Source organism: Aquarana catesbeiana, linkage group LG01 (assembly GCF_042186555.1).
Source record: "Aquarana catesbeiana isolate 2022-GZ linkage group LG01, ASM4218655v1, whole genome shotgun sequence".
Taxonomy (NCBI): domain Eukaryota; kingdom Metazoa; phylum Chordata; class Amphibia; order Anura; family Ranidae; genus Aquarana; species Aquarana catesbeiana.
The window spans coordinates 796525742-796552006 of NC_133324.1; the positions used below are offsets into that span (position 1 = coordinate 796525742).

At 43.9% G+C, this 26265-nt stretch overlaps 1 protein-coding gene across 1 annotated transcript in view; it reads right to left on the reverse strand.

Annotated features, from left to right (window-relative positions):
• LOC141113947 (EF-hand calcium-binding domain-containing protein 6-like) overlaps nt 1-26265 on the reverse strand; it is a 198439-nt gene that overhangs the window by 85470 nt on the left and 86704 nt on the right. Inside the window, exons 3-7 of the mRNA XM_073607324.1 lie at nt 22255-22364; nt 19684-19784; nt 15687-15764; nt 7328-7498; nt 3225-3341 (exon numbers count right to left, since the gene is read on the reverse strand). Of these exons, the coding sequence (XP_073463425.1) occupies nt 3225-3341; nt 7328-7498; nt 15687-15764; nt 19684-19784; nt 22255-22364 (577 nt within the window). The remainder of the gene's footprint in view (nt 1-3224; nt 3342-7327; nt 7499-15686; nt 15765-19683; nt 19785-22254; nt 22365-26265) is intronic.

Below are 26265 nucleotides of genomic sequence, written 5' to 3' on the forward strand. Positions count from 1 at the left end.
CATCACACCTGAGCGATTTTCTGCTTGTAGCTCTAAAACGCTCAACAAGCCAAATCCCATGCATTTCAAGGCCCTGTTCACATATGAGCGTTCTGTTGCCTGAAGCAAAACGCCTGTCGCTCAAAAAAGTACAGCTTCTTTATGGCAGATTACAAGCATTTTTGGACCCACAGACTTCATGAGAAATGCTTGAAAAAGCTTGACTTGAGCGTTTTACAAATGTTTTGTTGCTCGTTTTCACCTTAAACATCAGCTCTCCACCCCTAATTTCCTTTCCCTCTCCTCCCCTAGTGCTTTCTATTGGCTAAACAAAAACAGCTGAAGCTGTAACACGCTTGTAAAAAGCTGCAAAAATGCTTTATAAGGCCACCAGTAAATCACTACACTCAGGTGTAAATGGAGCTTTCAGCACAATAAAAATGCTTAGATGTTCCCTTTAAAATAGCACATCTTTACATTTTGAGTTCAGGAATTCTGTCACAAGCTACATAAGACATACACATTAATAAAATAAGTTTGACATACAGTATCTCACAAAAGTGAGTACACCCCTCACATTTTTGTAAATATTTTATTCTATCTTTTCATGTGACAACACTAAAGAAATGACACTTTGCCACAATGTAAAGTAGTGAGTGTACAGCTTGTATAACAGTGTAAATTTGCTGTCCCCTCAAAATAACTCAACACACAGCCATTAATGTCTAAACCGATGGAAACAAAAGTGAGTACACCCCTAAGTGAAAATGTCCAAATTGGGCCCAAAGTGTCAATATTTTGTGTGGCCACCATCATTTTCCAGCACTGCCTTAATCCTCTTGGGCAAGGAGTTCGCCAGAGCTTCACAGGTTGCCACTGGAGTCCTCTTCCACTCCTCCATGATGACATCATGGAGATGGTGGATGTTAGAGACCTTGCGCTCCTCCACCTTCCATTTGGGGATGCCCCACAGATGCTCAATAGGGTTTAGGTTTGGAGACAAGCTTGGCCAGTCCATCACCTTTACCTTTTTAGCTAAGTTGTCTTGGAGGTGTGTTTGGGGTCGTTATATTACAATACTGCCCTGCGGCCCAGTCTCCGGAGGGAGGGGATCATACTCTGCTTCAGTATGTCACAGTACATGTTGGCATTCATGGTTCCCTCAATGAACTGTAGCTCCCCAGTGCTGGCAGCACTCATGCAGCACCAGACCATGACACTCCCACCACCATGCTTGACTGTAGGCAAGACATACTTGTCTTTGTACTCTTTCACCTGGTTGCCGCCACACACAATTGACACCATCTGAACCAAATAAGTTTATCTTGGTCTCTACAGCCCACAGGTAATGGTTTCAGTAATCCATGTCCTTAGTCTGCTTGTCCTCAGCAAACTGTTTGTGGGCTTTCTTGTGTATCATCTTTAGAAGAGGCTTCCTTCTGGGACGACGCAGACCAATTTGATGCAGTATGCAGCGCATGGTCTGAGCACTGACAGGCTGACCTCCCACCCTGTCAACCTCTGCAGCAATGCTGGCAGCACTCATTCATCTATTTCCCAAAGACAACCTCTGGATATGACACTGAGCATGTGCACTCAACTTCTTTGGTAGTCCATGGCGAGGCCTGTTCTGAGTGGAACCTCTCCTGTTAAACCACTGTATGGTCTTGGCCACCGTGCTGCAGCTCAGTTTCACGGTCTTGGCAATCTTCTTATAGCCTAGGCCATCTTTATGTAGAGCAACAATTCTTTTTTTCGGATCCCCAGAGAGTTCTTTGCAATAAGGTGCCATATTGAACTTCCAGTGACCAGTATGAGAGAGTGAGAGCGATAACACCAAATTTAACACACCTGCTCCCCATTCACACCTGAGACCTTTTAACATTAACGAGTCACATGACACCGGGGAGGGAAAATGGCTAATTGGGCCCAAGTTGGACATATTCACTTAGGGGTGTACTCACTTTTGTTTCCAATGGTTTAGACCAGTGGTTCTCAACCTTTCTAGTGCCGTGACCCCTTGATAAAATGTCCCAAGTTGTGGGGACCCTTAACAGTAAAATTATTTTTGTAGCGTGGGTTGTCAGCACCCAAGGCAAGACAAGTAATTTGCACCCCTAACCCAAGGACATTTAGCGCTCTTTTAGTCCCTTCCACTCGTACAGTATTAAAACTCCTTATGGTACGTTTTACAATGTACCACTCTTTCTCTTTGTTCTCCTTTCTTTCCCTTTTATCTCTCCCTATCCCAATTTCTTGTTTTTTTTTTTCCATCCCTCTATCTAACCATCTTTCTTGTTCTTTCTCTTATTCTTTCTTTCCTTTTTCTTTGTTCTTCCCCCTCTTTTCCTCTTCCTTCCATGTATTCTCTATTTTTATTACTTCTCTTACTACTTGGTGGAGGGAATGGGATGAATGGCAGTGCTAGCGGGAAGTTGGGATGAGTGGCAGTGCTGGCGGGGAGTTGGGATGAGTGGCAGTGCTGGCGGGAAGTTAGGATGAGTGGCAGTGCTGGCAGGGAGTTCTGATCAGCCAACTTAGGTGCTCTTGATTAAGATCATCTGCTGATCTGAGAACTGTAGTGAGGACTTTTAATGGCAACTATAATCACAGGTAGTATTACTCACTGTCTCCAGCTTCACTGCGTCTCCAACTTTGTGGTCTCGTAGGAGTGACACCTATGCCGAAATCAGGAGATAGGGTCTCCTCCAGCCCCTTCCACTTCACGTTCCTCACCAGTCAGCTGACCTCTAGTCTCTGCCCCCAGCCATGCCATGAACTGAATGGGTGGCTGCGAAGAGGCTGAGTGGGCGTCCGCGGGCTCCAGGAACAGCCCAGCTGGGTGGCCACAGGTTTCAGGGACAGCCCTGCTGGGCGGCTGCAAAAAGGTTGGGCGAGCGTTGTGGGATCAGGAACAGCCCAGGATTCGGTGACCCCTGGCAAATCATCATTCGACCCCCATGTTGAGAACCACTAGTTTAGACATTAAGGGTTGTGTGTTGAGTTATTTTGAGGGGACAGCAAATTTTCACTGTTATACAAGCTGTACACTCACTACTTTACATTGTAGCAAAGTGTAATTTCTTCAGTGTTGTCACATGAAGATATAATAAAATATTTACAAAATTGTGAGGGGTGTACTCACCTTTGTGAGATTCTGTACATCAACAGAAAGATGCATATGAATAAAGATGATCATGTGGATACACTAAAAGATTCAATAAACTACAAAAAATGAATAAAACCTTTTAAAAAGTTTGTTGAACTCTGCATCGTCCAGGTGGAAACCAAGTTGTGCCAATAAATCTCTGAATTCCGGAGGTAAATTTCTATCTGCTATCAGCTCAGAAAGTTCTGCAAGCCTGGTTTTAGGAAGCAATCACAGTATTTTGTCAGCTGTTATGTCAAGCAGTTGTTTAAAATACAGCTAAAACATTTGATTATGTGATTTGTAACAGTTACATCCAGCACCAATTTATAGCTGCATGTGAGAACTAACACCCTGAGCAGTGAAGTGTTTCTACTGTGTTCTAAATTCCTGGCAATTAAAAGATGCTGCACTGATTGAGAGGCCTACCCATCAATATGTTGGAAAACAAACATAAAGCAGAAGTTGTGTTACAAAGGGTAAAAGCATGAGCATCAGAAGCTTGCAGGGACTAAGATTATTACAATTTAATTATTGGAGAGAAACTAAATATCTATAGAAGTGGTACATCTCCTCCCCTCCAAGGTACCTTAAAAGTGCCCATATGTAAGATGAACTTTGCCCAGTCTAGGCAATTCCAGTTCAACCTGGTTATAGACACCATTAACACATCCAAATTGGGTTGTTTGCAATTAGCTGTGGGAGACCTATGCCCTGTACACACGGTCGGATTTTCCGACGGAAAATGTGTGATAGGACCTTGTTGTCGGAAATTCAGACCGTGTGTAGGCTCCATCACACATTTTCCATCGGAATTTCCGACACACAAAGTTTAAAATTTTCCGACAACAAAATCCGTTGTCGAAAATTCTGATCGTGTGTGCACAAATCCGACGCACAAAGTACCACGTATGCTCAGAATAAATAAAGAGATGAAAGCTATTGGCTACTGCCCCGTTTATAGTCCCGACGTACGTGTTTTACGTCACCGCGTTCAGAATGATCGGATTTTCCGACAACTTTGTGTGACCGTGTGTATGCAAGACAAGTTTGAGCCAACATCCGTCAGAAAAAATCCTAGGATTTTGTTGTCGGAATGTCCGATCAATGTCCAACCATGTGTACAGGGCACTAGTGAAGTTTCCCTGTGATTAGCTGCAGAAAGCCCCATAGAAAGCAATTGGAGGCAGACAGCTCCTGCAGCTATTCATGGCCAACTGCATGTAATAATGCAGCGATTATCCACCAATGATCGGCCCTGGACGCAGAAGTCTGCATAAGCAATTACATGCCATCAGCGTTAAATAGCTGCAGAAGCTGTCAGCCTCCCTTTGCAATTAGGAACCCCTGCTGGGTCTCCTGCAAATAATCACAAACAACCCCACAGTGTGAATGAGGCCATAAGATCATGTCTATGCATACCAATAGAACTTCCCTTACAGCAAAACTGCACTCTAAATGTATCAATGTGGACTACAATTATAAAGTACGGTGTTCCTCCGGTATTTCTATGCATTGCATGTCCCTCTAGTGCTCAGTGTTATCTAGTTACATCATATTAGTGAGCCACGCTAAAGGGATTGTGGGACGTGTAGTTCTACAGACTGATAATTGCTTCACCTGACCCTGTCCCTGGAATACACATCCCAGTGATCTTTGCTGCCATCGGAGAGATTGCTTGGAGGAACTATATAAGAAGCCAAAGCCCTGCCCTGTGCTCTCTTCCTTCTGGGCCTGACGCGAGACTGGAGAGAGAGGTAGTGTCCTACTTTGCGGTGTAAACATTCCAACCCAGATGGGAGGGGCCTAGCACTGCTTGCTGTTCATTGGACATCCATCCAGCACCACTTTGGTTGCCTGTCAACCTGTTTTCTACGCTTCGCATTGGGGGATCAGAACAGCGGATCCGCTGCACGTGTGTCGCTTTAGCGGCTGCTGTCCGGTAGGCATTAAATCGGCCTGGTCCTTGGTGAGAGGGCAATCGCCCACCTTTACAAATCTTTTCTTACAGTTTCACTGGGACACTTTGCACAGACATCTTTACCTTTACATTGTACATAAACTAAATTTATGTTCTTTTTTTCCCACAAATAGAGCTTTCTTTGGGTGGTATTTGATCACCTCTGTGGTTTTTATTTTTTGTGCTATAAACAAAAAAAGAGCGACAATTTTGAAAAAAAAATTTTTTTTTCACTTTTTGCTATAATAAATATCCAAAAAAACAAAAAGTAAAAAACTAATTTCTTCATCATTTTAGGCCAATATGTATTCTTCTACATATTTTTGGTAAAACAAAACGCAATAAGTGTATATTGATTGGTTTGCGCAAAAGTTATTGCCTCTACAAAATAGGGGATATATTTATGACATTTTTATTATTATAATTTTTTTTTACTACTAATGGCGGTGATCTGCGATTTTTAACAGGACTGCGATATTGCAGCTGACAGATCAGACACTTTTGACACTTTTTGGGACCATTGACATTTATACAGCGAACAGCACTATCAATAGCCACTGATTACCGTATAAATCTCACTGGCAGGGAAGGGGTAAGCACTAAGGGGTGATCAAGGGGTTAAGTGTTCCCTAGGGAGGTGTTTCTAACTGTGGGGGGATGGGACTGACAGGGAGTACCGAGAGATGGCTGTTCCTAATTACTAGGAACAGACGATCACTCTACTCTGACAGAACGGGGATCTGTCTGTTTACATTGACAGATCCCCGTTCTGTGTCTCTCAGGAGCGATTTCGGGTCGCCAGTGGATATCGTGGCCACCAGCCACGCGCATCGGCCCCGGCGTCCTGCCCCTTTACCTCTTAAAGCAGCCAATGTACACCTATGGCGGTTTGCGCAGCAGTGCAGACCTGCCACCGTATAACGACGGCAGCTGGTCGGCAAGAGGTTAACGAATCTAAACAAAACAAAACACATTTTTTTGTCATGCATATGTCTAATTATCAGTCCCTCCCCTCATGCCAGGGTCCTAGACTCTGACCTGTCCTTTTAGCCCCAAATCCAATTGCTGTTAAAAGCTTGTAGACTTCAGCTCCGTAACATCTCTAAAATTCACCCTTTTTAACTAATGAAACCACCAAGCTACTTATTCACTCCATTGTTTCTCGCCTTGACTATTGCAACTCCTTTCTCATAGGTCTACCTCGCCATAGGCTATCCCCTTTTCAGTCTATCATGAATGCTGCTGTCATACTCATTTACCTTATCAACCTCTCAATGTCTGCCACCCCTCTTTGCCAATCTCTACACTGGCTTCCGATTGCCAAGATTAAATTCAAAATACAAACAACGTACAAAGCCATTCACAACTCTGCCCCCAGCTACATCACCAATCTTGTCTCAAAATGTCACCCAAACCATCCTCTCTGCTCCTCTCAAGACTTCCTGTTCTCAAGCTCTCTTGTCTCCTCCTCCCATGCTCGTCTCCAGGACTTCCCCAGAGCCTCTCCCATCCTCTGGAACTCTCTACCTCAATCTGTCCGGCTATCTCCTACTCTGGCTGCCTTTAGGTGATCCCTGAAAACTCATCTCCTCAGGGAAACCCATCACATCTCCAACTAAGGTTGACATTTTACAATCTTCTTGTACAATTCTCCGTTAGATTTACCAAAACCATAAATATAAGATCAAACCTAAACACTTTCAATTTGTATGCAATCAGGCAGGCCCTTGCACTACATATTTGAAGGTAAATCTAAAAGAAATTGAACAAGAAAATTGTATAATGTATGGCCAGCCTAACTGAACTTTTATCACTTCCATCAGCTCACCCCCCCCCCCCCCCCCCAGTTATAGCCTCTTGCACCACTTGTCCTACCCTGTTAGATTGTAAGCTCTTATGAGCAGGGCCTTCTCAACCCTCTTGTACTTTATTGTATTGTAACTGTACTGTCTCCCTTTATTTTGTAAAGCGCTAAGCAAACTGTTGGTGCTATATAAATCCTGGATAATAATAATAATTCTTTCTGAGCATACATGTTCTTGTGGTCTCCGAATGTGATCATTCTCTGAGGTCTATGTCCAGCTTTATTACTGATCTTTCTTCCCCACTAATCTTATACCAAAGTACATCTCCCCGACTGTCTATTCTTCTTAACAGCTGACAGACACCATCTCTGGATACCTAGGTCTAGGATATCATTTGATCTAGAGAGCACCCAGTAATTAGGTGGCTGAACTTACTTGTTCTTCATTTTCAACTGTGTGTGAACTTGGGATGCTGTCATTAAAGTTTTCTCATCTGCTTTCCTGTTAATGGGATCCAGCCATGTAGGCCTTCCTGATGGGACTGGATCTCTTATTGCTGAATATAGCTCTTCAAACTTTATTATAGTCTTTTCATTAAGCTTCAATCTAGAAAATCAAGAGAAATAAATACCTAAATAGAGATATATTCTGGTATACTGATGTTGCTGCAAAATTCAACAAAACATAACAACCAATCACACATAAAAATCAAATTAAGCCTTATTTATAAGGGCGTTGAGATCTGTAGTCTGTAAATGGCTTTTTCAGGTCCAATTATAGCCCTTTTAAAAATATGTTGGTTTATATCGGTGTTATGTACAGCAAGGTGTATGTTAACTTGTGGACTTATCCAATTTATTTACAATAAAATTTTTTGCTGAGCACCAGGACTACAGTTATTGCTACACTGCCAGCACTCTCTGCTGCACAGCAGCTGCACTGCTCATCCCTCCCCTCCACTGTCCATTCAGAGAATACAGTACACCGTATTTTGTCAATGAATTCACATAACTCAAAGTCTTTAGTAATTGGACAAGAGGAGCATACCTCCCAACATTTTGAGATGGGAATGAGGTACACCTACTAGCAAATGTATGTAGGCATAGGACATGCCCCCTGCCACACCCCTTAAAGAAGAATTAACCAAAAAAAAAAGGTTAATCAAATCCACAAGTGCTAAAAAAGTGCATTTTGTATACAACTATATAGATCAGACCAAAATGAGGGACAAATGAGGAGGAAAAAGGACAGAGGGACATTGCTCGAAATCAGGGACAGTCCCTCGAAATCAGGGACAGTTGGAAGCTATGGAGAAAGATAAGGGCAGGCAAAGCGTCTGCAAATAACTCCACAGCTGCTGTATGGGAAATTCCAAAGGTCTATAGCATCAGAGTGCCAGAAGTATAGCGGTAGCTGTATTCCCTGCACTCAGTTGCAATGTAGATTGTAAATAAAAGAGATAAGTCATACACCTAATTAGAGTTAAACTCTTATAAGCCAGCATATTTTTTAAAGTGTTATGCAGCGCTGGTAGATTTTCAATCTACCGCAAGTATGTAAATTTAGTGGGTCGTCAGTTCTGTATATAGTTCAGATTTAATCTATAGCTAAATTAGTTTCTGTTCCAGCCTTGGTTGTGTTGCATACAGTTCCACTCCATCGCCTGTAGATGTCGGTGTCACTACAGACCGGAGCTGGAAAGCAATAGGCTGAGGTGTATTGAGTGCTCTTCTTTCCCAGAAGTAACTCGGCAGAGGTTGTCCCCTGTGGTGCATTCTGGGAAGGGGTAATTAAGGGACAGACGCCATATTTCTTGGTCTCTTTCTTTCCACCTGCTGGCCCTCCTGGCCGACAGGTATGTGCTAGGAGTCCTACCTCGTGGTCCTCCGGGCCAGAGGACTGCATTGCTTCAGCGTGTGGGTGGGCCCAGAAGTCTGTCTGGGGCCTACTACTACTACTGCAGAGATGGTCCTGGGCTGTCTGTCCTGCGGGAAGAAGCCGGACAATTGAGAAAAATCCAGGGGAGGACTTGTCTTGGAAGGATCATGCGGAGCGCTGGTCTGGAGAGGGGCCTGGTGACTCAATTGGAGGACGCATCTTAAGTTAACCTACCACATAGTACTGCTGGGTCAGCTTAAAGGTTCTGGTACTGTGTTGCTGTTCATCTAAAACTACTACGTCCTGTGGCAGAGGATCGTGCAGTTACTTTATTCTTCTCAAGTCTGTGGCAGAGACTTTTCGTGTTCGTGCTACACTCCGGCTGCTAGGTCAGTGAGAGAGGCCTATCCGGGTGGGCAAAAGATTAAATCTTGGACTGAAGGAATACTCGTCCTTAAGGTATTCAAGTACTCAAAGATAAAAGACAGAAAAGGTATTTGAACTTCCCTGAAACTCCCTCTCTACCTCTTTCCTGCTACTTCTTTCGTTTATCTCCCATTAAAGCATTGGAAAAAGTACTAAAGTGACTGGTTCATACGTTGTGGATGCAAAGCTCAACATGGACTCTAGGTTCCTGATGTGGTGAAAATACAGGTAATGGGTGGGGCAACAGCCCGATAAAAATCAGCAGCTCCTAATGGAGTTATTGCTACATGTGGGGGCGTTGTCTGGGATTGTTAGCCGTTACCCTCCCGCAAATTGAGAAAGTATTTCAATGAGAATCTGTGCTAAAAAAGAGTTTTTTGGACTTTATCACTTTTCCAAAGGAGGAGAGGGGGTTAAATTACAGGACTGCATTTCTAACTGCGTAGGCTGTGGGAGAGAAGTAAAAGCCCGGGAGCTACATGACCAGAGGAGCAAGTGGGAGGAGCTACATCTACTTGCTGCCGCGTGGGACGCGGGTGTGTGTGTCTTGCGCCAAAGGAGAAGAGAGGCCTCGTGATCGTGCTGAGAGGATCAGAGTGCAGCCATGTCTTCTTTTCTTTTAATACCTTCAACTATGGGATCCAAGATGTTTCCCACAAGTACCGCTGCGGGTGCTATGCTGACCGGAACCCTGCTGACGGATACCGGCATTCGTTTGAAGCCGCAGGGGCAGTTCATACTATACACTGTTGGAGATATTGAAGGGCTGGGCATGCTTTGCCACAAGTGCGAAGGACTGGCCATACATCTCTGTCCATTTGTTCGATGTTTGCAGTGCGGAGAATACTTATTCACAGTGGAGCAACCTACAATGTCGCCCCGTGCTTATCGTGTGGACTGGGCTACTGGAATTGCCACTGTGGAAACTACTGCCATTACTGTTGGAGAGCAACAGGCCGTGGTCTCATCTGCTACCGTGAGTGTTCCCAAGGGAGATGTCGCTGTTACTGCTTCATCAGCGGACATCACCTTTATTTCTACTTCTACTACACCTATCCCGTTGCACCTGTCTCAAGGAAGGTGGGATATGTGAAGGCTTCCCGCAGCCGTGGTCGAGGCCAACCGGGAACAGTGGTACCGTGAAGCTGTCTGGGACCATTTGTCTGTACCAAAACCTTTCCGGAAAGCTGGGTATTCTGCTGCTATGGATGAACGTTTCAATGGATGTTTGCTGCATTGGAACTATGGTCGGCACATCTATGCTGACAAGGTGGTCATTTGCAGACCTGGAAAAGATGACATTGTTTATTTTATCACCACCATGGATAAACAAGGGAAGAAACTGACATTGCCAGATCCTCGGTTTTATTGGTGATTATGCAAAGGGACTGTGTTTCTATTTGCCTGCTAAAAGAAAAGAGAACTTTGGGGTATATAGCCAGATAGTGTCAGGGTTTAGAGAACTCCGTGGTCAAGAGACTTTATTCACCTCAGCGCTTCTATATCCAAAGAATTTTTGCTAGCTGGATTGTCTTTTACTGAAGTGATATAATTTTCCCAGAGATAGGGATGGACTTTTCAAGTTACCTTAGTTCATTTTCATTAGAAGGAAAATATGTGGGAAGAAAGTGTCATTCTCTGGGGAATGAGGCTTTGCTCCTAAATTGTTTAGTGATGCTACTGTACATTTTGTGTGTTTAATTTTGTTTCTTTCAGGAACAACTAGACCTCCTATCAAGCTGTTAGGCCTTTCAGCTAGGTAGTGGGGTTTGTGACATTACTGATGTGGATATGTTGTTGTATTAATGTTTGAAACTGTAACATTTCTCTACTGTCTCTCCTTCTCTCCTATCCAAGTTTGAAGTTCAAATGCCTACTCTCAGGCTTGAGAGTAATTTTTGACAGACGTTGAGGACAACGTCTATTGTAGTGGGGGAGTATGTAGCGCTGGTAGATTTTCAATCTACCGCAAATATGTAAATTTAGTGGGTCGTCAGTTCTGTATATAGTTCAGATTTAATCTATAGCTAAATTAGTTTCTGTTCCAGCCTTGGTTGTGTTGCGTGCAGTTCCACTCCATCGCCTGTAGATGTCGGTGTCACTACAGACCGGAGCTGGAAAGCAATAGGCTGAAGTGTATTGAGTGCTCTTCTTTCCCAGAAGTAACTCGGCAGAGATTGTCCCCTGCGGTGCATTCTGGGAAGGGGTATTTATGGGACAGACGCCATATTTCTTGGTCTCTTTCTTTCCACCAGCTTGCCCTCCTGGCCGACAGGTATGTGCTAGGAGTCCTACCTCGTGGTCCTCCAGGCCGGAGGACTGCGTTGCTGCAGCGTGTGGGCGGGCCCAGAAGTCTGTCAGGGGCCTACTACTACTACTGCAGAGATGATCCTGGGCTGTCTGTCCTGCGGGAAGAAGCTGGACAATTGAGAAGAATCCAGGGGAGGACCCGTCTTGGAAGGATCATGAAGAGCACTGGTCTGGAGAGGGGCCTGGTGACTCAATTGGAGGACGCATCTTAAGGCAACCTACCACATAGTACTGCCGGGTCGGCTTAAAGGTTCTGGTACTGTGTTGCTGTTCATCTAAAACTACTATGTTCTGTGGCAGAGGATCGTGCAGTTACTTTATTCTTCTCAAGTCTGTGGCAGAGACTTTTCGTGTTCGTGCTACACTCCGGCTGCTAGGTCAGTGAGAGAGGCCTATCTGGGTGGGCAAAAGATTAAATCTTGGACTGAAGGAATACTCGTCCTTAAGATATTCAAGTACTCAAAGATCAAAGACAGAAAAGGTATTTGAACTTCCCTGAAACTCCCTCTCTACTTCTTTCCTGCTACTTCTTTCGTTTATCTCCCATTAAAGCATTGGAAAAAGTACTAAAGTGACTGGTTCATATGTTGTGGATGCAAAGCTCAACATGGACTCTAGGTTCCTGATGTGGTGAAAATAGAGGTAATGGGTGGCGGCAACAGCCCGATAAAAATCAGCAGCTCCTAATGGAGTTATTGCTACAGTTACAATTCCTGGAGTTCTTATTTAATCACTTACCTACAGGGCACTTACACCCCCTTCCTGCCCAGGCCATTTTTCAGCTTTCAGCGCTGTTGCACTTTGAATGACAATTGCGCAGTCATGCTACACTGTACCCAAATTCAATTTTTATAATTTTTGTCACACATAGAGCTTTCTGTTGGTGGTATTTAATCACTGCTGAGTTTTTTTATTTTTTACTAAAAAAAAAAAAAAAAAAAGACCAAATATTTTGAAAAAAAAAAATTTTTTTTACTTAGTTTCTGTCAGTAAATTTTGTAAATAAGTAATTTTTCTCCTTCACTGATGTGCGCTGATGAGGCGGCACTAATGGGCACTGATAGGCTGAACTGGTGGGCACTGATGAGGCGGCACTTATGGGTACTGATTAGGTGTCACTGATGAGGAGGCACTAATATGCCACACTTATGGGCACTGATGTGGCACTGATATGTGGCACTGATGAGCACTAATAGGCAGCACTGATGGGCACTGTTAGGCAGCACTGATGGGCGGTAATAGGTGGCACTGATGGGTACTGATAGGTGGCACTGATTGGCACTGATAGGCGGCACTGGTGGGCACTGATAGGCAGCACAGATAGGTGGCACTGATGGGCACTGATGGGCATTGATGGGGCACTGATGGGCGACACTGATGGGCATTGATGGGCAGCATTGATAGGCGGCACTGATAGTCAGCACTGACTGGCATTACTAATGGGAACTGATTGGTGGCAATTGTGGGCACTGATTGCTGGCATTGGTGGGCACTGATTGCTGGCACTGGTGGGCAATGGTAAGCACTGATTGGTGACACTGTTGGCAATATAATATAATCAGGGCACTGATGATCAGGGCATGCATCCACAACAAATATAATACAGCTCCAATTGTGCAGTAAGAAATGCAGTGCTTACATGGTGTAGGTTGGTAGAGGCTTGCTTTATTAAGGAGATTTGCTTGTGGCCAATCACTGTGACCTGCTGAGGGGGGTGCTGCGCTGTCCCACTGGTGTACAGGCTCACGTCACACCTGTACACTGAATACACACAGAGAAGTCCCTTCTTCCCATCAAAGTACAAACAGGAGGTGTCTGGGATGTCTCTAGGCTGTCACTTCTCCACAGGAACCTGTTCCAAGGCTCAGCCTATCTCAGTGATGGCGAACCTTGGCACCCCAGATGTTTTGGAACTACATTTCCCATGATGCTCGTGCACTCTTGAGTGTGGTTGAGCATCATGGGAAATGTAGTTCCAAAACATCTGGGGTGCCAAGGTTCGCCATCACTGGCCTATGTCTTCCAAACAAGCAACCTTACTTTCATTCTCCAAGGCTCCTTAACTGACCCAGCAGGAGCTGTAAATAGTCTCCCTGTGTCTAGGATGGCCATCCAAGACTCAGGAGAAGTCAGTGCTCAGTCAGACACAGGCTCCCCCATGCTTGCCATTTTTCCATGGAAAACAGAGCAAAGGGGAGTACACCTCTCAAACATAATTTTAATCAAAGTAGAACTAAAGACTAAAAATTTTTATTTTCAGTATTGGATATTTTTTTTTCCATCTGTGTCCCATTGTGGAGATTTCCCTTTACTTCCTGTCCCAAAGTCAAAATAGGAAGAGAGAGGGAATCCTCCCAAAGTGAGGAAATCCCTGGTTGTCACCAGGGCTGCCAAAACAAATGTCCCTATTGAACGATTTTTTCTCTATGTTGGGTGACAACCCAATATTTGGGAAATTATTTCACTTTCACTCTCTGTATTAGCAGTAAACAGGACAAATAGAGAGGGTGAATCTCCCTAATGGGGGCACAGACAGCAATAAAGACCCGACAGGTGTTCTAATACCTCTCCACTCTATCCAAACTAAAGAAAAAGTTAATTTGTCAGTAGGTTAGTAAAATAGTCTTTATCACCACCTAGTGGGCAAATCTGTAAGTAAGGGTAATAGTTTTGTTATAAGTTATTACATTTATACTATTTAAAGAAAAATAAAAAATGTTTTAAATAAATGCATTGCCATCAACTTAGGTGTTCTAACCTCCACTCTATCCAAAACTAACAAAACAAATGTTGCCTTTAGTTTTATTTAAAGTAGAACTATAGGCAAATCTTTTTACCATTTTGGATAAAGTAAGGGAGGGTATAATGTCAGTTTTTTTATTCCCATCTTGTCCCATTGGGGAGATTTACCTTCACTTCCTGTTTCATAGCCAAAACTGGAAGTGAGAGGAAATCCCTTCAAATTAAGGGAATTCATTGGAGCCCCCCAGGTCACCAGAACTAATGTCCCCATTGGATGATTTCCCCTCAATTAAATTTAGGATTTATTTTACTTTCTCTTACAATGATAATGGTAAACAGGACAAACAGGGAGGGTAAATCTCCCTAATGGGGCACAGACAGCAATAAAGCCTGATGATGTTCTAATCCATCTCTTCTTTATCCACAAAAACAAACAGATTTGCCTTTAACCAGAGGCACCACTACCATCTAGTGGTAGAAAATGCAAACTACACCAAAAAGCTCCCTGGAGAGAAATACCCCATTTCATACCTATGCTATACTTTGTCCAATGTGAAATAAAAAAAAAATAAAGAGTTTTAGCTTGCACATGACTGGATGATTGAAGCATGCATCTTTACAAGATTCACTAAGCTCATTGAAAATTCACATTGTAAAAAGGAAAATGTTATAAAGGGGTTGTAAACTTTTGTGTTTTTTTACCTTAATGCATCCTATGCATTAAGGGGAAAAAACACCTGTCAGTGACCGGCCCCCCAGCCCCCCGTTTTACTTACCTGATCCCTGGAACCTGACCCAGTTGGGACGCGCTGTCTCTCTGCCCGGGGTTCTTGGCTCTTGATTGGATAGATTGATAGCAGCGCAGCCATTGCCTCCCACTGCTGTCAATCAAATCCAATGACGCAGGCGCTGGGGGGTGGGGGCAAGTCATACATTCGGTGGCTATGGACGCCGAATGCTGGACTCGGGAGCGTGCCCGCAAGGTAACCCCTTCGGGAGAGCGATTCTCCTTGAGGGTTATCTGATGTGGGGAGGAGCCACTAAAGCCGCTGGGGGACCCCAGAAGAGGACGATCGGGGTCACTCTGTGCAAAACGAGCTGCACAGTGGAGGTAAGTATGATATGTTTGTTATTTAAAAAAAAAAAAAGAACCCTTACAATCACTTTAACTTTTCAGTACCTCTCTACATATTAGTAAACTTTCTTCTTTATACACAATTTGTTTTTAAGTTGTGGTCATTATTATTGTTATCTATATAAAATAAAAGACTGGGCAAGGATGTGTGCCTTTATTGAATTGGAATCATAAAAAAATCCAGCTGAAAAGTTGATAAAATATTTTTTAAAAATATTAAAACCAATCAAACCACAAAAAAAAAAAAAAGTAGAAGTTCACAAGTGAAGTGACAATTGTAATGATTGGTTTATAGTTACATACCTTAAAAGAAGTTGCTGATATTGTCTGGAGCTTATAATTCTTCCAAGGAATTTTGTTAACATCATGAGCAGAACATCTCTGTAAAGTACAAGATAGCAATGACATAGGATAGCTGTGAGTGCTGGCAACTGAGAATAATATGGACTCAAGCAATGCTAATTACTTGTTTAACACGAGTGGTGTGCTTGGATTACATGTTGCAGCTGCTGGTTTCCTCACATTCTTTATCATATAGGCGGGTGCTTGGCTAAGAATAGAGAGTAAGAGAAACACTGGCTGCATCTGCTGTCTGTAGCTGCTGCCCTGCTGGTGCTTAACTAGTTAAAAGCTATATCAGCAAGAGGAGGGAGCTGCTGAGCAGGAAGACTTAAAAAGCACGAGACTGGCAGCGCTACACTGTGGGAACTGTAGTCCAGAAGACAGAGAGATACTCTACTGTAATCAAGTTTTTGAACAGCATTTCTCAGAGGGGGATTGTCAGGAGAGGGGAAAGAGCTGCAATTTCTTAGGCTGTAGTGGACACAGCTTCCACTTGCCATGAGGGAGCCAAGAGTGCACATCGCTGTCTAGTGTGCACCACCAATGTTGGATAATGGCAGCCTTAGCAGGATCTGGAGCGCCGAGTCCAGGTGTGTCAACAGCCAGAGTCACCTGGGTACAGAACAGAGAGTGGACTAATCTATGTGTGTCACCAAATGGTTAGCTTCAATATCTCTGGGACTGGTGAGCTGTTGCTGTGGGGATTTACTATAGGCTCCTAGAGAAATTGAGTCCTTTAGGAACTCATTGCACAGCCATCTAGTAGCCTTATTGCTGCCTGCAGGCTTGACTGGGACTATTCTCATGTGCATCAAGGGTACAACTGGGCCCCAATGCTAGCCAGCTGATGAGTTAGGACTAAAGACTGTCCCTTTACAGCTGCTACTCAGGGACCTTCATCTATTGCTTATGCTAAGCGGCACCTCTCAGAGGAAATTGCACCATATCCAAGCCATTCTCCTAGAATGCACTCTAGACTAGTTATAGTATTATTATTTACATTATTATTATTATTTACATTGCAATTAATGCTTATATGCACTGTTTATGATTCATGAGTTGTTCCCAGTCTAGTGGTACAGAACTCTATTCTAAGTTACCTTGGTATAGTGATTTTACTGTATAGTGGACTGTGTCTAAACCTACCTTCTGTCTGTTCATTTATGCTCAAACCACCATTTATTCTAACTCATACCAATACATTGAGTTAATTTACCTCTAAACGGTCTTGTGTCTTTTTCCGGGTGCTAATTCACAGCTGAGTTATAGGTATCTTTACTTGTGTAGAGTAAGAATGGGGGAATATGGAAGCCCTGTCAGCGGTGACAGTGTGCCGATGGAGGGCTTCGTTCTAAGGTAAGTATAATGTGCTAGTATGCAATGCATACTAGTACTTTATGCCAATGCCTTTACAGGGGATTTTGTTTTGTTTTTGCAAGCTGCAGTTTACTACCACTTTAAGAAAGACCAGGATTGTTCTTATAGGCTGCACTCACAGAGCCTTCAATTACCAAGAGGCTGCTCTTCAAGAGCTTCCTACTACTATCAGAATACCTGTCCTATTTTTGTACTGTTATCAGGTATCTTGCCCCCATAACCCTCTCTCTTTCAACTGAGTTCAGGAATAAAAGGTAAAAAAGACTAAAGTGACTGCCTCTCAACTTTTTTTTTCTCCCAACTATACATGAGGAACCAGACCTTAAGATGATTATGTTAGCCTGCCATGCCACTTAGAGGGTCATTCTACATCACCCCAGGAGCAGGGGTGCCATATATACATAACCAGATTCACTATCAAATCCATTTCTGTCCCAATGTATTATACATTAGACTGCAACACTAAAAAAAAATATAATGTGCAGAACTGAGACCGCCTAAAGGAAAAAAATGCTCTGGGGCTCAAGGGAATTCAAGGGAAAAAAGGCATGGGAACTCAAATGGTAGATGAAAACTGTTGACATGTAAACTGATATTTAAGTAATATGTATTTTCCCTTCTGTTTTTGCATGATATTGGGTCCATACATCAAGAGATTTTGAGGGATAATATGGATTTGTGCAAAAGGAGGTCCTCAGCAGTTTTAAGATGATAATGCTAATAATGTCCAATGTCCAAACTCTTGGACTTTTTTTTAAGCTCAGTGATAAGACTGAGCAAAAAAGGGAAAATTCTTCAACATCATTGGTTAAAGGCAACATAAAAGGTGACATTTCACAGCTTTTTTGTATTCAGTGTCACTAGACCATGTCAGGGGAGATCATGTGCAGCTTGCCATTGATGATACCTGGAGCGGTCCAATTGCCTTCCAACTAGACTAGATGACATTGAAAGAGGTAGCTAATACTGAACATTTGTGTACCTGAAGCCTTGTCTGCATGGATCCCTTGTCCAGTGTCCTCTCTGCCCAGCACATTAGGGTTTGAGCAGTAGGACCACGGCTTCCTCCTAACTTTGCCACACTCAGGTAATAAACTTGAACTTTGAGGGTCCATCGTTTAAAGGTTTACTTAATCCCCGTACACACGGCAGAATGTTGGGAGACATTTGCTGGTTCAAAACAAACGGCCGTCATTCGCACCAAAAAAAACTCTCAGCTCGGTTGGAGCCGCTGTACTAACCATGCAAGGCTAGTCCAGCGATCTCCCCCACTGAGCTGCTGTGTTCTGACAGGCCCCCCCCCCACCATTGGCTGAGAGCGCTGATCGGAAGTCATCGGCTGCTGGTTTTCCAGCATGCATATCTGACATACACACGGGCAGATTGACTTTTTTTTTTGAACCAGCAAATGTCTTCTGACATTTTGCCCGTGTGTACGGGGCTTAAGTCTGCACAGAGCTGCCAACCAGGAGCCTACAGTGAGTGTAAGGTGATAGTTTACAATCACTTTAAACCTTTTTATTGCCTGGTATCATCATCACTAGTGTGTCGATCAGGGCAGGGATATCTGAGCTATAAATAAAGGAGATACAGTATAACAACACATTTTCATTTAAAAGATCCCCTTATGCTTTTCAGTTAAGCATTACCCACAAATGCTGACACTGGCCAACAATGGAAGCATCACCAGTGTAATGGGGGGGGGGGGGCATTTATGGTGACCACAAATGAAACAAAGACATCAACAGTGACCAATGTATGGAAAATCTCTTATTCAAGTTTCCATAAATAAAAGAAGGCATCAGCACTGTAAGGGAGCCATTTCACTGACCGTTAAAGTGGATGTAAACCTGATTCATGAAATTTAAACTAGTCACACATATCTGTAGTGTTTACTTATCTCTCTCCAAAGCCCTGAGTCCCGTGTCTTTTTGCTGTTTTATTACTCTGTTATCAGCATGATAATTTCTGACAAGCTCTCCGAGATGGGAAATAAAACTAGCCTGAAATGTGTGTCAGGGTGGGTGATTAGCACAGAGCTTGTCTTGTCACAGCACACCTCTGAAAGTATCTTTGTTTCTCTGCCTATGTGAAGGGGGGGTGCCTTTCCTCCAATCAGCTGTCACACAGTATATGTCCAGACTACACTCCTACTGCTCAATAAGGAAGTAAAAATTTTAACATGATGTAAGGATTCTAAAGAATATAGCAAGCTGAAGACAGCAGATATATAAGTAAAACGTATGTAGGGAGATTTGTTTCATCCCTGTGTATCATCTAAGGCTGTTCACTTCACTGGATATATGTGAGGGTTTACATCCACTTTAATATAATGGGGGCATTGACACTGAAACAATGGACCAATGTAACACTGACATTGATACGGACTTCCAAAGTAATAGGGAACATTTACAGTGATCATCAATATAAGATTATGCTGAAAAATAATACATTCATGCTGCAGCACAGTTCCTGAGTAAAATTGCTACTTGTATGGTACTTCGAGTTTTGTATAACAGCTGATTTAGTGATTTTTGATTTCTAATTACACGCACGCTTATTTAGTTAGAAACATACTAACCTGCTTACTTGTCCTTTGCCCTCTGGATCATTGTTTTTAAACAGTTGCCTGAGACTGAAATAGCCACCAGACCTCATCTTCTCACGTAATACATACTCCAACTGCAACACACAATCATGTGATTTTAAAAACGTAAGCAGCAGAAGTAAAAAGGTGTGTACAAGATAAAAACTACAGGATGTATCTAATATAATAAGTTTCAAAATTTAACAAATGCGAAACAGGGGGGGGGAGAAAAATAATGCGTCAAATGTGGGTTACTTTTACTGTGTTAGCGCTAGGACCGCAGATTTTGGGATCTCACATTCTAAACATCTCATATAACACACATAATTCAATAATTTATGTGCATATGCACTAATATCCTCAACCCCAAAATATTTTCGCAATGAATTACAAAAGAGAAAAGTGTGATAATGGAATAGGGTACGGTCAGTTCAATGCTCTGCTTCCAAAAATTCTGTGTTCTCTGTGTGCGTGCAGGAAAAAAATATCCCTAAAGGGGAGAAAAAAAAATGTAAAAGCTACCATTGCTGACTGTTTTTTTAAAGGTTCATGCTCTAGGCTTGTAATTCTGGTCCATGCTTATTCCAGATCAGTGACTTTCCAAGGTAATGAAGCCAAGACAAGGATGACGATTATTAGTAGCAACTGTACATTATGGAGGAGTATTTAATCATTTATTATTACGTTTTATGGTAATAGTTTGAGTATGGTTTTTCCTCCTATTCTTTTTGTCTTTTTGTGTGTAGAGATACCTCCATCGCTGTATGGTGATAGCTGTACTATCTTGCAGATGTAGCGATGGTGGACTATATTTGTAATATTACGTGCATTCCCCATCATTCCTCACCTATAGAATATCCCTTTAATGCTGGGCGCCAGTGACTGTCATCATATTTGTGAGCCCAACCCAAAGGATTGTGGTACTAGTAGTCTTTCTGACCAGTGATTCCATTGCATATTCATACACCGGGACTACACATCCCAGAAATCCTTGCCACCATCCAGGGGACTTCTGGGAGAGACTATAAAGGAGACCGGAGATCCGTCCCACGCTCTCTCCTTCCTGGGCCTTGCATTATGCACACCTCTCTGTGGCGGGGCGACCAGACGGTGTTCGAGTGATTCCAGACTGGCCTTGGAGGGCCTAACCCTGCTTGCTGTTCATCAGACATCTACACAGCACCAACTCAGCAGTGCGACACCACTTCTGTCTACACTCCGCACCTGTGGGTCATCGCTGGCGACTTCATTGACGGATGTCTCGTCCCGGGTTGCTGCCCGCAAAGCATCTTGTTCGGTCTAGTCGTTGGTGAGAGGGCAATTGCCCATCTTCTGCAATCTTTCCCTGGTTACTCTATTGGAACACTGTGTACAGACACCTTTATCTTTGGAACACTTTGCTGCACTTCTATTTGAACACTGTACATAGACACCTCTACCTACAACCATTTCAAGGAGTACCATTAGCCTGTTTAAGCCAACCAGTCTGTTAATACATTACTGTGCCTTATTGGATATAATCTAATGAGCTCCAACTGCTGGTAATGCTTCAGGTGGTATCTCACTGTACATATATGTATATTGTATCTTCATACTGTTAAACTGTTCTTAAGCTGTCTTTGGGGAATTCCTCTACCGAGTCTGGGCTGTTATTCAGAACTCGGTTGATCTATCGCTCTTCTTTATAAATCAATACCACTTTTCTACTCCAGTAAGAGCCCTTTCACACTGGGGCGGTTTGCAGGCGCTATTGCGCTAATAATAGCGCCTGCAAACCGACCCGAAAGTGCCGCTACTTTCATTACAGTGTGAAAGCCCCGAGGGCTTTCACACTAGAGCGATGCGCTGGCAGGACAGTAAAAAAAGTCCTGCCAGCAGCATCTTCGGAGCGGTGAAGGAGCGGTGTGTATACCGCTCCTGCCCATTGAAATCAATGGGACGGCGCGGCTATACCGCCGGCAAAGCGCCTCTGCAGAGGCGCTTTGCGGTGGTATTTAACCCTTTCTCGGCCGCTAGCGGGGGGTAAAACCGCCCCGCTAGCGGCCGCATACCGACGGTAAAACGCCGCTAATAATAGCGGCGTTTTACCGCCGACGCCGCCCCCGCCCCGGTGTGAAAGGGCTCTAAAAGCTGAGTTAATATAAACATATTGATCTGTGTGATGTGTCATTTAAAAGTGCTTGTGGAAAGATGTCGGAACCCAGAGTGTCAGGTGGGTTGGAAGGTTTACAGGGTTATGGTGATGCAGATGAGCAGGTAAATCCAAACAATCTTCAAGGGGACTGTGCTACACAATAAGAAAAATATTGTCTATGAGGGAACAAGCAGCCATCCTGATATGCCATACACCCTAGCAGAGAAAGAGTTTGTTTATACACTGAATATTAGAAAATACCCTTTGTAAATCACAGATATAATATTACACATTCCTTAACACCAAAGTGACAGTTATATATCAGTAGTAAATTGACCGTGAATGTAACCCTGTTCCCGATGTGATGTTATTTTCCTGCTGAAAAGTCAATAAAACAGTTTTTTAAAAAAAATTGACCGTTATATTTGTACCTCATCCACTTCAAGTCTTAGCTGGGTTCCAGGTCGGGACACAAGGCTGGACCTACTGCTGGCGGTACTCACTCTGCTCTCAGTGCGACTAGCAATGCCTGCCCTCTGACCTGTGAACATGGAAGGGAAACATTTATTGGTTTTCACACATATGAGTTATTATTACTTTTTTGCTACTGCTTATGATGTCTAGTTATTTAGCTTTCTCCAGTGCCAACCACAGACCTTGGCTTTTATTCAACTTTTTTTTTTTTCATTTAAATGTGCTAAATATGCCAATAATTTACCTGCTCGCTCCCCGTGTTCAAAAATTTTTTGTTTTTTGAAAAAGACCTGTTGCTTAGCTTTCTCTATGTGCATTTGGGTTGCTGTTATCCAACAAGGTGAGTGGTCTGATAGAGCTCGTGGAGCCATACCCGACCCTGTAATTTTGGGTAGCAGTGCATTTGAGGCCATTATAAAATCAATCCTGGACATCGTGTCGCAGCTTACCGAGTGGCATGTGTATGCTTTTTTAGTCGGGTTTTGCCATCTCCATACGTCTGTTAACGCAAATTCTGTAAAAAGCCTGCAGAGTCTGGTTTGGTGCGGCACAGTCCTGGACGCATCTCCCAGGTCTGGTCTGTCCAAATTTGGATTCATGGTTTGGTTAAAATCACCCATCCAAATAGCTGGAACTGATGGGTTTTGTGCCATGAATGCCAATCCCTTCAATACTACCTCAATCGAAAAAGGGGGGGGATATAGCATGCCAGAATCAATAGGGAGTTGCCTCCTATGGTGGCGTGTAGGAAGATGTATCTTCCCACTCTATCTGATTCTAGTGCGATTAGTTCAAAGGGCACTCTTTTGGCTACTAATATCGATACCCCCCTTGATTGATTGGTATGCGTACTGTGGTATAGCCATCCTATCCATGGTTTTTTTAAGGCTACCTGCATCTGACCTGTGATATGCGTTTCTGTTAACGCTATAATATCTGCTTTTTGTGATTTTAGAAATGTTAGTGCTGCGGTTCGCTTAACCTTATTCCGCATTCCGCGGACGTTCCATGTTAAAAACTTTACACTGGCCATGTTAGTTTCTGGATGTAATTAGTGTATTTGCCTTCTTGTAAGATCTCATAATGATAATACCCCCTCAGTCTGCCTTTTCCACAGTACCAGTGTGCTAATGCATATTTGTTGTTGACTGTGTATTGCCTATTCAGCCACTTTAAAGTCATAACAATTCTTATATTCCCAAAGTAAAACATATAACATATCCTTTTAACTGTTCCCATCCCTCCCAGCTGCACATCTCCCCAACCTGATGTGAGCATATAAACCCAAACTGTCAGCATATAACATATCATCCAGCGGTTACCTTCCACTGGAGGCACAATTCTTAAAAGCAATAGATGAGTTTTTCTTTTATGCTGATCCAGCTTTGCTAAAGGGGCGACTGTTCCCCTGTCGAACGTGGAGCATTGATAATCAGGACTACCACACATTGCAGTTATTGAGTTCCTCTTGCCCTCTTCTCCCTCTTTGCAGCGGGTTAATTTAAGTCCCTTGTTCCAGGATACTATAGTAGAGTTCGTTCCTGTTCTTTAGAGGTCTTGCAAAGCAGATCACTTTAAACTGTCCCCACTCTTTTCAAACTGTAAAGGCGCAACCGGTAACCTGCGCAATCCTATTTTATAATCCCCCAAGCTCCATAGCAACGTTATACATGAGCTAGCGTTCTTGTTCCCACCCGTCCCACCCGCACACAAGCTGTGTATGCCCCCATTCTTCATGTCCCTCATCTGGACTCTGGTTCCCCTCCAAAAAGATCCCACGACCCTAATATTTACGAATTTTGTTCAAAGTCAGAAAGTACTCACTGTTGTTACGTGTTCTTAGACAGATTAAGCAGGTCTATTTCTGCGATCCAGCCATGCTGTCGCTGCCGCCGGGTCGTCGAAGAACTGTACTCTTCCGTCCTCCTCCACCCGCAGCCTAGCAGGAAATAACATGGCATATTTAAGATGGAGGATCCTCAATCTGCGTTTCACCTCCTGATATTGTGCTCTTCTCCTTTGCACTTCGCTGGAAAAATCCGGGAATACTGCAATCTGACTGTTCCCGATCTGTATATTTCCTCTTTCCCGGGTGAGTTTGAGGATTTTGTCTCTGTCCCGAAAGTTTAGAAATTTGGCGATGAATGTGCGGGATGGCGCTCCGGGTGGTGGTGGCCGCGCGGGAATGCGGTGCGCTCTCTCCACCGCAAACATTGCTGAAAAGGCTTCTCGGCCGTATGTTTTGATCAGGAGCGTTTCTAGGTATGTTGCTGGGTCTGCGCCTTCCTCTTTCTCTGGCAGTCCTATGAATCGGAGGTTGCAACGCCTGAGGCGGTTTTCCATGTCATCTTGATGGGCATGGAGTTGTTGTATCTGTCTCTGCATCTCCTCTGTAGTATGTCTCATGGGGTGTAAGGCATCTTCCGCGTTGCTGATCCTGGTTTCAGCCTCTGTGACTCTGTCTTTCAGTTTTGAGAAGTCCTGTCTTATCAGGGATATATCAATTTTCACTTCGTCTATCTTTGCAGTCAAGGTACCTTGTAGGGCGGCTATGGCATCCAGAACTTTGGCGGTATCTGACGCCTGAGGAGCGGGGTCCGCGCATGCGCCGGTTCCATTATCTTGTTGCATGTCTTTGTCCTGGCGGCGATATTGAGCGAGCTTGTCTGCCGTCCCAGTGTTCCGTCTCGGTGGGGACATATTCCGCTTCTGTCCCGGGATAGGAGGGGGAGCCCGTGGGGTGGAATATTCCTGTGAAGCGCTCCAGAGGATCTCTTTTTTTTGGGGGTTTTGTGTGCAAGGTCTCGCTTTACCACATACCTGGTCCCCCCCCGGGTGCTGCACCCCTTGAGGGTGTCCTGGGGTCCAGGTTCTTGCAGATCAGTCCTCTTTAGGGGAGCCAGGCAGGCCAGGGGAACTAGTGGAGCCGATTCTGGGTGTAGCAATATGGCCGCCGCTCTCAGGACCAGGCCGGAGCCACGGGCCGCTCCACAGGCTGGTACAGGGCACAGAGGCACAGCATCAGGGGCCACAGGCAGTCCGGGGGCCGATGCATACAGGGGTCAGCCTCGGGGGGTCTCAGCACGCCCGTGGGACGGATCGGAATCGCCGCCGGGTGGAGCAAAATGGCCGCCGCTCCAGGCACTAGGCCGAAGCCGGGGACTTTCCTAGTTTTCCGGCCCCAGATCGGAGCGCTCCGGTTTTCGCGGCCTCGGGGAGCGTTCCTGGCAATCCAACCGCACCAGAAGCTTTGCAGGCACCAGGGTATCTCTGCTGGGGTGTTTTTTCTGGTAGGATTAACAGGATACAGGCAGGATGGCTGATGTAGGATTTTGGGCAGAGGAGCTCTCTATGCAGACGTCCTACTCCATAGCTCGTCAGGCCACGCCCCTTATTCAACTTTTTACATGTCATTATTTGGTCACACATCAAGTGCTCAATGTGACTTACTGTACATTATCATGAAAAGATTATAACAAATACATGTTACGTATGTAATAATACATGTATGTCCCAAATACATAGGCAGGACTTAAAGGGTAACTCCACTTTCAAAAAATAAGGCAAATTAAAAAAATATTATAGCATATACAATTGCTACACATGGCATGTTGTAATTTAAAGTGTCATTAAACCCAGACTATGAAAAACTCTCTTTACATGTTCATAAACACAAAGCCACTAAAGCATGCGTTTTGTGAAATATACCTGGTTGAACCTGCTTTCAGCTGTCCCTCCCATCTTCTCTGTGTCCCCACTGCAGGTTGAGATTGTGTAGACCAACTGGTGTCCTCTATGGAGCATGCTCAATTTCAGTTCCACTCTAAGCTCTTCATTCTTTCCTTTTTCTTATCTGTGCAGCCCATGTGACTATAGAGGCACACATGTGGGCGTATACACAGTGGTAAATGACACTCCCCTCCCCACTTCTCCATGTCCTCCTATTGATAAACACGATGGGGGCGAGT